At 39.2% G+C, this 12,338-nt stretch overlaps 2 protein-coding genes across 4 annotated transcripts in view; one reads left to right on the top strand and one right to left on the bottom strand.

The window, feature by feature from the left end:
- MRPL47 (mitochondrial ribosomal protein L47) overlaps nucleotides 1-6,607 on the top strand; it is a 36,100-nt gene extending 29,493 nt beyond the window's left edge. For both annotated transcript variants that reach the window (XM_040480824.1, XM_040480825.1), the window contains exons 6-7: nucleotides 1,638-1,733; nucleotides 6,383-6,607. In XM_040480824.1, coding sequence (XP_040336758.1) covers nucleotides 1,638-1,733; nucleotides 6,383-6,506 — 220 coding nt within the window. In that variant the 3' untranslated portion in view covers nucleotides 6,507-6,607. The remainder of the gene's footprint in view (nucleotides 1-1,637; nucleotides 1,734-6,382) is intronic.
- Nucleotides 6,608-6,923: 316 nt separating this feature from the next.
- Nucleotides 6,924-12,338, bottom strand: part of ACTL6A (actin like 6A) — a 29,619-nt gene continuing 24,204 nt past the window's right edge. For both annotated transcript variants that reach the window (XM_040480822.1, XM_040480823.1), the window contains exons 13-14: nucleotides 9,489-9,575; nucleotides 6,924-7,395 (exon numbers count right to left, since the gene is read on the bottom strand). In XM_040480822.1, the coding sequence (XP_040336756.1) occupies nucleotides 7,315-7,395; nucleotides 9,489-9,575 (168 nt within the window). In that variant the 3' untranslated portion in view covers nucleotides 6,924-7,314. The remainder of the gene's footprint in view (nucleotides 7,396-9,488; nucleotides 9,576-12,338) is intronic.

Raw genomic sequence — 12,338 nt, 5'->3', positions numbered from 1 at the left:
TGACCAGAGCCGAAATCAAGAGTTGGACGCTCATCTGACTGAATCACCCAGGTGTACCTGGTGGTCTTTTTTAATTGAGTTTGCAGTAATAGGGCTGCTTGGAGCAAACTGTAGGGGAGTAGGTGTATGTCTGTAATGGTATAATCCAGTACAGAAAAGAGAAATTACCAAAATGTCTAACTAGAAACTTTATTTTCTAATTTTTATTTGGATTAATACAATTGAGGTCAGTTAGGGAAGGGTGAGGATAGAGGAGAGAATCTGTATGAGTGCTAATCTCTTCTAGGTTTTTAAAATTTTGCTTTTTAACTTTTCCAGAGCTAAACAAAGTAGTAATTATATCATCTTTCCAACATAGCTTATTAACTCAAAACATTATTAATTCCAGTACCTTTTCCCTAATTTTTTATTCCATGTTATAATATTTAAGGTAGCCTTTTAAATACAGAGCTCCTTCTTAAAAACATTTCATCTAGGGGCGCCTGGGTGGCGCAGTCGGTTAAGCGTCCGACTTCAGCCAGGTCACGATCTCGCGGTCTGTGAGTTCGAGCCCCGCGTCAGGCTCTGGGCTGATGGCTCAGAGCCTGGAGCCTGTTTCCGATTCTGTGTCTCCCTCTCTCTCTGCCCCTCCCCCGTTCATGCTGTGTCTCTCTCTGTCCCAAAATTAAATAAAAAAAAAAAAAAAAACGTTGAAAAAAAATTAAAAAAAAAAAATTTCATCTAAATTTTTTTTTCTGTCAAAAGAACATGTGGCAGTAATATCGGGGATTACTTTTTGGACACGTCATGCCCTTGTCTATTGAGGAGTAGTAGATTGTCATCCTGATGAACTGAGGGAAATACAGTACCGTTATCTATCCTGCTTAAAGCAGTGGTCCAAATTTCTTGTGGCACTGTCACATTATATAGTAAAGGCTGAAATTTTTATAAAGAGATTGGAACTTTGGCTTCTAATATTACAGATTAATCCTGGATTTAACCAGTCAGAAAAGATTGGTTAAATGGCCTGAAATTAATCCTTTTGTTACTTTTTTCATTGAAGTACTTTCAAGTGAATGTTATATATAGTATGAATTCACAACTTTCTTTTTCCCGCTCAACATTATGATTTTTTAGGTTTCATTGTGTTGAGATAAATGTAGATACCTACATCAGTTGGTGCAATTTATTTATAATTTAAAAGCAAAAAACTGTACATACACTTGTATGTATTATGTATTGTGTATGTATGTATATACATGTGTATATAAAGTAAGTACATACATACATATGTATGGAGTAAAAGTATGAAATACATCTGGTAGTGATACACTCCAGTGTATGGCTCAGAGCTGCTGTGGAAATACAGAACTTAACCTGTGTCTTTAAGTTTCGATATATATTTTTTCAAAAGTGATCTGAAGCAGACATTGCAAAACATACGTACACTCATGAACTCAGTGGGTTCATGTCTGTACTTTTTTCTAAGTTTAGAGTATTTCATAATTTATAAAAATTGTAAAAATCTTTTAAAAGCCAATTACATCTCATTTTATTGAAAATATATTTAGCTCAAAGATGGCTAAAACTATTTGTAAAAAATGAAAAATGTATGAAATATCTTCTATTAAGGCAATATCTCTTTGCTTTCTTGGCAGGCACAAGTTCAAGCAGTGGCCTATACCTTGGTACCTAAATAAAAGATACAACAGGAAACGATTCTTTGCAATGCCCTATGTGGAACGTTTTATGAGGTGAGCACAACCCAAATACCCTTTAGTAACAAAACTTACCTTTATATCAGATAACACAAGTTAAGCTTTTACATAAGTAGTAAGTTAAGCTTTTACATAAGTAATACATGTGTATTGTGGAAAAAATAGAAAAATCGGGTAGAAAAGATGAAATTAAAATCTTACATAATCTCATCATCCAAAAATAACTTGTTAACATTCTAGTGTATATCCTTTCAAAAAGTTTTATTGCCTTTCTATTCATCAGTCTGTATGTAAGTACGTTACTAAGTCTTTCTGTAATGTGAAAAGGAAGGTCTAAATACTTCGGTTACATAAGATATGAGCTCATGTTACTGCAGGATTGATGAAATGAAAAGGGGTAGGGTGAGGAGACGAGCCTGCTGCATTATGTCTGCCGTCATGTTACCCTGCCGAATGGTGGTTTCCAAATATTTACTACAACAATTTTTTTTCTGCATAAGGTTTATTATAGGGCTTCTGTTATAGAGGAATGAAGTGGTCCCATGAGCCCCCAGCTAATAATTATAAAAATGAAAGATTTTAGAAAATGGCTATTTTAGAACACTGGATCCACATCCAAAAGCAGACAGAAACCAAATTGAAGTTGGAAGGGGAAAGAATTACAAGTTTGTGGTTTCAGGGCAAGCATGCTACTCAACTTCCATGGCTGTCTGTGGCTGCAGAGAGAAGCTGGGTGGGGAAAACTTCAAAGTTACTGGCTAAAGGTGCTAGAGGTCAGAATTCAAGCAGGAAAGCAGCTGGAAATTTAAGAAGGAAATTCTAGCAGCACAAAAACCACAGCTTGTAACAACTGCCTTAGATAATACAATCTACTTTCATCAAGAGTTCTTTAAAAACTGATGTTCTCTCCCAAGAGCTTGTTTCCATACCAAACAAATAAAAACACTTAAAAAAATAATTTAAACAGGAATGAAATATATCTTTAAACTGGCTTTAAGGTGTCTTGGTACATTTTAGAATCACAATTAAAAATTTTTATCTTGGGGCGCCTGGGTGGCTCAGTCGGTTAAACGGCCGACTTCGGCTCAGGTCATGATCTCACGGTCCGTGAGTTCGAGCCCCACATCAGGCTCTGTGCTGACAGCTCAGAGCCTGGAGCCTGTTTCCGATTCTGTGTCTCCCTCTCTCTGACCCTCCCCCGTTCATGCTCTGTCTCTCTCTGTCTCAAAAATAAATAAATGTTAAAAAAAAAAAAATTTTTTTTTTTATCTTCCCCATTAAACCAGCTCCCTCTCCTCATTTTCAGTTTTATCTTTGTGATGTGATTTATAATAAAAGGTACATATATTTGGTCTTCCTCCTTGTTCCTGACACAGGACTCCTAAAACCCTTGGAATTTTCTAGGTGGGGTGGTATCTTTTGTTATGTTAATGACATGGTTTTTGGGGAGCACCTAAGAATGGGGGCTAATTGCTAGAGGAACCAACTTGGAATAGATGGTTGAAACTTTCAGTCCCACAGCCTGACTTCTGGAGAGGGGAACAGGGCTGGAGGTGAATCGGTAGCCAATGGACAATGATTTGCTTTAATCAACTGTGCCTGTGTAATGAGGCCTCTGTAAAAAGGATAGGGTTCAGGGAGCTTTTCTGTTGGTGAGCATATGGAGACTGGAGAGTGGGGTGCCTAGAAGAGGGCATGGAAGCCTCATGCCCTCTCCCCACTCCTTGTCCTGTGTACCTCATGTCTGGCTACTCCTGAGTTCATATCCTTTTATAATAAATCCATAATAGTAAAGGGGTTTCCTGAGTTCTGTGAGTGACTCTAGCAAATTAATCGAACCCACGGAGGAGGTCTTGGTAGCCTCTGATTTAAAGTACAGGTAATAGGGGCGCCTGGGTGGCGCAGTCGGTTAAGCGTCCGACTTCAGCCAGGTCACGATCTCGCGGTCCGTGAGTTCGAGCCCCGCGTCAGGCTCTGGGCTGATGGCTCAGAGCCTGGAGCCTGTTTCCGATTCTGTGTCTCCCTCTCTCTCTGCCCCTCCCCCATTCATGCTCTGTCTCTCTCTGTCGCAAAAATAAATAAACGTTGAAAAAAAATAAAGTACAGGTAAGAGCCTGGACTTGTGACTGCTGTCTGAAGTCCAAAGAGGGAGTTGTGGGAACGTCTGATCTGTGGCAAGTCGTTGGTTAAGAAGCATGTGTGACAACCTCTGACACAATCTCCACGTAGTGTCAGAATGGAGTTGAACTGTTGCTCATTCTGCTGGTGTCTGAGAATTGCTTGATGGGAGGGTAGAGATGGGGGGACCACCACCAGTGGAATGAGGTCCAGCACCCCTTAAATAGTATATCCATTCTACATGGGCATTTTTCATCATCAGTGCCCTAGAAGCAATCAGTCTTTGATTTCATCCTTCCTGCAGAAGGTCTCCAGGATCTGTCCTTTGTGCTCCCACTGTCTCTGCCCTGGTGCCCTCCCTCTTCATCAAGATGAATTATTGAACCTCTTCCTCACTCCAGTCCATTCAAATACTGCTTCCTGGCTAATTCTCCTCAAACCTTTTTATCACATAATCTGTTCAGAAACCTATAGTTGCTTCTTGTCTACAGATAAATCCAAACTCCTTCCCATCCAGGGTTCCCACACTTTAAGTCTTACCTGCTTACCCTCATCAAAGTCAGACCTTTCTCCTTGTTTCCTAAACAGTCTTGCTCATTTTCCCCTCTTTTATGTACAGCTCTGAAATCCTTCTACCATTCACATTTAAAAAAAATTTTTTTTAATCTTTATTTTACAGATAGAGAACGCATGAGTGGGGGAGGAACAGAGAGAGGGAGATCTAGAATCTGAAGCAGGCTCCAGGCTCCAAGCTGTCAGCACAGAGCCCAACGTGGGGCTCGAACTCCTGAACAGTGAGATCATTACCTGAGCCAAAGTCAGGTGCTTAACTGACTGAGCCTCCCAAGTGTCCCGTCCACCATTCACATTTTAAGGCCCAGTTCAGATACTAAGCCGTTGAAGACATTTAACTGCATTTTTTTTTCCTCTACAACTTCTCTAGGCCTACCGTGCCATTGGTCCTTTTGTCCCTTAGTCATATAAGGTGAAGCTATAAACGACTATGTATGAGAATTTATGAATCCAGTGTTGCTTTTACAGGCCTAATACATGTCCTAATTGTTCTATTTTTGAACCTATCTTTTTTAGCCTTACCTTCAGGGCATGCATCATAATCTTCTGAATATTCTTAAGAATAGCAATCCTTGGGGCGCCAAGGTGGTTCAGTCAGTTAAACGTCTCCAACTTTGGCTCAGGTCATGGTCTCATGGTTCATGAGTTTGAGCCTTGCTTCCGGCTCGCTGCTGTCAGTATAGAGCCCGCTTCAGATCCTGTCTCCTTCTCTCTCTGCCCTCCTGCGCTCATGCATGCGGTCTCTCAAAAATTAACATCAAAAAAATCAGAATAGCAAACCTTTATTCTTTATTTTTATGGGCTTATTTTTTTTAACGGCCAAAATTTAGTTGGAGCAAAGACTGAGGACTATCATGAGTAATCTGATTTCAGCTTTGCTTGATCTTTATACTTAAATTACAAAATAGCTCATATTTTTAATTTTTTTTTTTCAACGTTTATTTTTGGGACAGAGAGAGACAGAGCATGAACGGGGGAGGGGCAGAGAGAGAGGGAGACACAGAATCGGAAACAGGCTCCAGGCTCCGAGCCATCAGCCCAGAGCCTGACATGGGGCTCGAACTCACGGAGCGCGAGATCGTGACCTGGCTGAAGTCGGACGCTTAACCGACTGCGCCACCCAGGCGCCCCACAAAATAGCTCATATTTTTAAAGTACACACCTATCTTGGTCTTCACCCAAATAGAATTCTTGGCTCAAATTTCTGTGACCATACTAAGTTACTATGATCTCTTATGTTGTTTTAAAATATACTCATGCCTAGTGATCAATAAAATATCCTGCAAAATCTTAAGTACAGTAGTGGCTTGGCATCTATGAATTTATCATTTGCAACTTTGTCTTAAGTGACCCTAGAGGTCAAAATAATTTAGCTGAGGCACAAATGCTTCCTGCTCTGGAATGCAAACTCACATAGGGACCAGTCTAGCACCTAACCGTCATCTCTTAGCATAGTTTTCTCTTTGTTGTAGGGAAAATGATATGGTAGACTGAGGTATTTGGAATTAAGGAATTCAAAAAAGTCTCAGGATGTATCACAGGATACAAAAACTATTGTATTCAATAAAACTGGTGTTTTTAAAAGAGGAGAAAAGGTAGCCCAGTTTGCTACAGGCTCATAAGATCTGTTCATTTCTTTCTATGTAGGAAATAGGAAGCATTGGTGTAGGGTTACAAATGCTTTTGATTGTAAGTTTATCTTTGACTTATGTAGGTTTACAGTGATTATTCAAGTTTAATAACATAAATGGGAACACCTGACTAGCCCAGTCAGTAGAGCATGCAACTCTTGATCTTGGGGTTGTGAGTCCCTTGTTGGGTAAAGACATTACTTAAAAATAAAGTCTTTAAAAAATAATAATAATATACATGACACACCTAATATGAAGACTAGCATTATTGAGGCTTTTAAGTAATTGATTTGGATATCCTTTGAGAACATTGAGTAACAGGGAAATATTTTTGTATAAATTGGTGTTATGCTTTTATTCTAGATTGAGAATTGAGAAACAAGCCCGCATTGAAGCAAGGAAGAAAAGTTTAGAGAAAAAGAAAGAAAAATTTCTTCAGGAAAAGTTTCCACGTCATTCTGAAGCCCAGAAGTCAAGTGTTGTCTAAGATGTCTGAATTCTGAAGTTACTATTTTGTTTTCCTTGGATAACAATCTATATACAAAAGTAAATATGTATTAAGTAATTTATAAAGAAATTGTGTTTTTAGTTAAATGACTATCTCAACTGGTTTAAGGGTTAATATGGCATGCTAACTCTGGAAGTTAGAAATTCTGACATCTAAGCAAACTTTAACATCACCTGTACCTTAGAGTGGGAAAGTGATGTCAACTGCAATAGCAAAGGCAGTAAGGTCATTTTTGGAATTCAGGTAACATTTCTACTATTATATTAATAGCATATGAAGGGGGTGTGGACATTACTTTTAATAAACAATGAGTACTTTCACTCAAAATAATATAAATACATTTAGTAGAACTTAAAGTAATTAAGTCACAACACAACAATAATTCAAAACATTTCTAATGGCTAATAACTTTTATTTAATTTTGCAAGCCTAAGGTAAAAAGCATAGGCAGTAAATTTTACTAGTCAATAAAAACCAATTCTACCAATCACTGGTAATTAATATACTAAACAGAGTTGAAAAGCATTTTACTGAAAGCAAAATATTTAGAGAAAATAGACATTTATACAAAATTATAAAATGCTTGTAATAAGAATAAGTGCATTTCAAGGAAAGCACAAACTTATCTTAATTTATAGAGCCAGTTAAAGCCTTAAAAAATTTAAGTGGAAATTGAAATATGCAAAAATGTATAAACATTCTACAAAAGATGGTCACTCTTTTCCTGAGTACACTAAAGCTGTGGAACTTAAGGTGACACGGGAAGGCAGAGGTCTGGGAACTCTCCTCAAGGGCATTTCCTTTCTACACACTGCTTCCCTCCTTCTTCATATTCTTGTTTGGAAATCCACATCTGTTGAAAGGTGCCCTGTAAAATGGAAAGAAAAATTATATATTGTGCCTTTTTGTTAGAACATACTTTTTAAATTATATTTTTCATAACTGATTTTGGGGCGCCTGGGTGGCTCGGTTAAGTATCCAGCTACGCCTCAGGTCATGATCTCACTGTTCGTGAGTTCAAGCCCCACGTCAGGCTCTCTGTTGATAGCTCAGAAACGAGCCTGCTCTGGATTTTGTAACTCCTTCTCTTTCTGCCCCTCCCCTGCTCACACTCTGTCTCTCAAAAAATAAACAACTGATCTTGCAGAATGCTTAAGCCCCTCCCCCAAATAGTACTCCCTTATTCCCTTATTTCTGCCCTCCTCTAGAACACCCAGAAACATGATTTAGAAAGAATAAGTCTTTCTATACCTATTAAACTGTCATGAGGATTTAGAAAATGGCTGTGAAAGGAAGATGGATGGTTTAGCTATGATGGCTTGGTGCCAACCTGAGGCAACAATAGAAACTATCGGAAGGTTTCCTCCCAGTGCAGAACTGATGTTCTAACACTTAACTAATGGCAGCATTTAGAACTCAGAAGTGCTTGGGGTGCCTGGGTGGTTCAGTCAATTAAGTGTCTGACTCTTGATTTCAACTCAGGTCATGAGCTCATGGTTCATGGGTTCGAGCCCTGTGTTAGGCTCTGCGCTGGCAGCAAGGAGCCTGCTTGGGATTCTGTCTCTGCCCCCTCCCTGGCTCATACTCTCTCAAAAATAAACATAAAACTTAAAAAAAACAAAAAAAAAAAACAAAAAAAAAAAACAACCCTCAAAAGTGCTCATCAGGAGTAGGATAAAGTTTTACAGGAACACACACAATAAATATAGTGCATAAGCACTATAAAAGATGGAAAGGAGGAAAATAACCAAAGAAGGAAGAAACCTAGGCTACATTAAAAATAAAACATATAAGCAGGAAAAATCCATTCTCTAAGATTAACTCTATTCAAGTGGACTTGCAGTGGTATCCAGCTTTGATCTAAGATCTATTAAAAGACTGGAAATAGAATACATACACTTATGTCTATAATACATTTATGTATAATAATACACTCATGTATTATTATAAACTTTTACTAGCTTAAAAAGGTTTAGGAGTGGGGCTCCTGGGTGGCTCAGTTGGCTAAATGTCCAACTTTGGCTTGGGTCATGATCTCAGGGTCTGTGGGTTCAAGCCCCACGTTGGGCTCTGTGCTGACAGCTCAGAGCCTGGAGCCTGCTTTGGATTCTGTATCTCCCTCTCTGCCCCTCTACTGCTCGTGCTCTCTCTCAAAAATAAATGTTAAAAAAGAATTTTTTTTTAATTGTTTAATAGAAATACTTCATGAAGGCACCTGGGTGGCTCAGTAGTTAAGCATCTGACTTTGGCTCAGGTCATGATCTCACAGTTCATGAGATCGAACCCCGCATCAGGTAAACACCAACCAGCCCTGCTTCCGGTAAAAAACAAAAACAAGCCCTGCTTCAGGCAAGCCCCATCTCTCTCTTCCCCTCCTGGGATTCTCTCTCTCTCTCTCTCTCTGCCCCTTCGCTCACTTGTGCCCTCTCTCTCTTGCTCTCAAAAAAGAAAAAAAAAAGTACTTCCTGACATTTACTTTGGCTGCTCTGAGGTGAAGGGGAAATTCCCCAAGTCTAGGGTGCAGATAAATACAAGGACTTTTCCTCCTGATTCAAGGCAGGCACCCATCTGAGCAATGTGAAGAACCCAACACCATGACTTCAACCATTTGCCCGAAGAACCAACTCCTGACTTCCTCAACCTCACCAGGAGGCCAGGGAACAACCAGAACCTGAGAAGGAATGATTTAAGTCCTGACCAGTTCCAATGGGAGTATGAAAGGGCACAAATATGTTAGTAGAATCCCCACCTTTGAGAAGGGAAACTGAAATTAGGCTGACAAATAGCAACTGATAAGGCACTAAAGCATTTTGTTAAATTAGAACATGTAATTCATTTGATAGTTATACAAAGATAAATGATGCACTGAAATTATTTTTAGTCTTTTTACTAAACTTAGTTTATATTCACTGGTACACTTAAATCATTCAATAAGACTATTTTTCAAAGTAGTTTACTAACCAAAGATGCTAGAATGGAGCCACCAATCCATGAACTAAACCTCCGTTCTACTGTTGTATTATTTGCAATCAACTTCAACCGCATACTCTAAAATAGAGAGGAAAGAATAAGTATTAGTACAATCAAGTAAAACAGGTGACTCAATTCAAAAAATTCAACTTTGAGGACTTCTTAACAATTGGTTCAAACACCAGTTACACGTGATTATTTTGCAAAAGCTAGGCTAATAGTAGGCATAGGTTGAATTACTATATAGAAAGTACTTTGATTATGGTTTTTAATGTATAATATTTAATAATTACATCAACCTTAGAAAACTGCGTACTAAAGAGTATGGCATTCACAACAATATCCTAGAATAACAGCAGATACATACTTAACACTTACCTATAAATCAGGTATCGTGCTAAGTGCTTCATGTGGTATTCCATTTCTTCCAATACCAAATACCATTACTGTCCCAACCTGCCACCCTTTCTATAGTCCTCACCTTTCTAACTACTTTTTTAGTATCTTATCCTAATTCCTCCTATCTTAGGTCACTCCCCCCACTCCACTTCCACATCAAAATGCAGACATTAGATCTCAGGTTTTTTATTCATAACTGCTTTCCTCCCAAATGAGTGTTTATGTTTTGAACTCACACTCTCTTGATAAACATGGTTTTGTGGCTCAGTACTATTGCTTCCTGTCTCCCTGCATCAAGAGATTTTCCCCCTACCTAGGACTTTGTTTCCAGGGATAGTTCTTAAATTGTTGATACTCTATTATTTTATATGAACACATAGTTTGTGTTCATACAACAGTGAAATAAATGTATATGTTTCAGGAGTAAAATAAGTGATATGGGAGGAGAGGGTGCTGGGAGCAGGAGGGATGAATATGGATTTTTGTAGATGAGGAACTGCTGGGTATCTGTTGCAATGGAATTTTTTCCTGTTATTTCATCTATTTTTAATTGTCTTCTAAATGAGATGGATAATACCTAACTGCTCTTGACCAAGACCTTGGACAGCCCAGGTCTGTATTTGTTATTCTGGGACTTATTATCAAATCTAATGATTAGTATTATAATTAAGTTCTATTCCAGATCAGACTATATCTCCAAGAATGTAGTAAATACAATTCAAGTGTCAATCTTGTGCCTGTATCAGTATTTACATAACAACTTAATAATTACAAAAATGTGCCATATGTAAAATGTTCCTTTGTATGAGAAACAAAAAGACTGCCAAATATACAAATTCTACAGATACTATTAGGACCCATGTAACCCCTAAGTTTCCTTTGATGTAATAACTAATACAAAGTACCATACAAAAAACTACTTGATAAAAGTTTTAAAATCTAAAGATTATGACTAGGGGAGCGTGTGTGGCTCAGTGGGTTGAGCATCTGATTCTTGATTTCGGCCCAGGTCATCTCATGATTTGTGAGATCGAGCCCCGTGTCAGGCTATGTGCTGACAGTGTGGAACCTACTTGGGATTCTCTCTCTCTCCCTTTCTCTCTGGCCCTGCCTGCTTGTGCATTCTCTCTCTCTCAAAATAAACATTTTTTTTTTTTTTAAATAAAGATTATGACTACTACTCTGTTATCAATGGGTACCAGACTTTCTCCCCAAACCACATTCTTCTAATCCTTTTAAAAGTTGTCACAATGCACCCAGTGATCTTTTTAAAACATAGGAGCTCTGCAGTCCCCTGCCAAATTTTATTCTGTAAGTTCCCTATTAATAAGCAACATGACATGATACCCAACTGTGTGGGTGGAACAGTGTCCTCCAAAGAGATATGTTGAAGTTCTAATCCCTGGTGCCTGTGAATGTGACATAATTTAGAAATAGGTTCTTTGCAGATGTAATTAGGATACAAGTTAAGATAAGGTCATATTGGTGGCGTACCTGGATGGCTCAGTTGGTTGAGTGTCTTGACTCTTGATTTTGGCTCAGGTCATGATCTCATGATTCATAGGATCAAGCCCTGCATTGGGCTCTCTGGCAGCAAGGAGCCTGCTTGGGATTCTCTCCCCGCCCCCCTCTCTGCCCCTCTCCCGCTTGCACTCTTTCTCTTGAAATAAATAAACATTAATTAAAAAAAGAAAAAAGAGGGGCGCCTGGGTGGCGCAGTCGGTTAAGCGTCCGACTTCAGCCAGGTCACGATCTCGCGGTCCATGAGTTCGAGCCCCGCATCAGGCTCTGGGCTGATGGCTCAGAGCCTGGAGCCTGTTTCCGATTCTGTGTCTCCCTCTCTCTCTGCCCCTCCCCCGTTCATGCTCTGTCTCTCTCTGTCCCAAAAATAAATAAACGTTGAAAAAAAAAAAATTAAAAAAAAAAAAAAGATAAGGTCATACTGGAGCAGAGTAGGTCCTTAATCCCGTATGACTGTGGAGTTTTGGGGTTTCTTTTAATGTTTATTTTTGAGAGAGAGAGAGAGAGAAAGGGAGCTAGTGGGAGAGGGACAGAGAGAGGGAGACACAGAATCTGAAGCAGGCTCCAGGCTCTGAGCTGTCAGCACAGAGCCCAACACGGGGCTCAAACACACGAACCATGAGATCATGACCTGAGCCACAGTCAAGATGCCTAACCAACCAAGCCACTCAGGCACCTCCCTGGAGTTTTTATAATAAAGAGAACAGATCTGTGAGAGAATGCCCTCTGACAATGGAGACAGACTGAAGTGTTGGAGCTGCAATCCAAGAAACAACAAAGGATTGCTGGCAAACCATCAGATGCTAAGAAGAGGGAAAAGAAGAATTCTCAGCTCTACATTTCAGAGCGAGCATGGCCCTGTGGACATGTGGATTTCAGACTTCTAGCTTCCAGAATGGAGAAAGGATAAATTATCTGTTG

Source organism: Herpailurus yagouaroundi, unplaced genomic scaffold, assembly GCF_014898765.1.
Source record: "Herpailurus yagouaroundi ecotype Mexico unplaced genomic scaffold, PumYag 159, whole genome shotgun sequence".
Lineage (NCBI taxonomy): Eukaryota > Metazoa > Chordata > Mammalia > Carnivora > Felidae > Herpailurus > Herpailurus yagouaroundi.
This window is presented reverse-complemented; position numbering and strand designations above follow the sequence as displayed.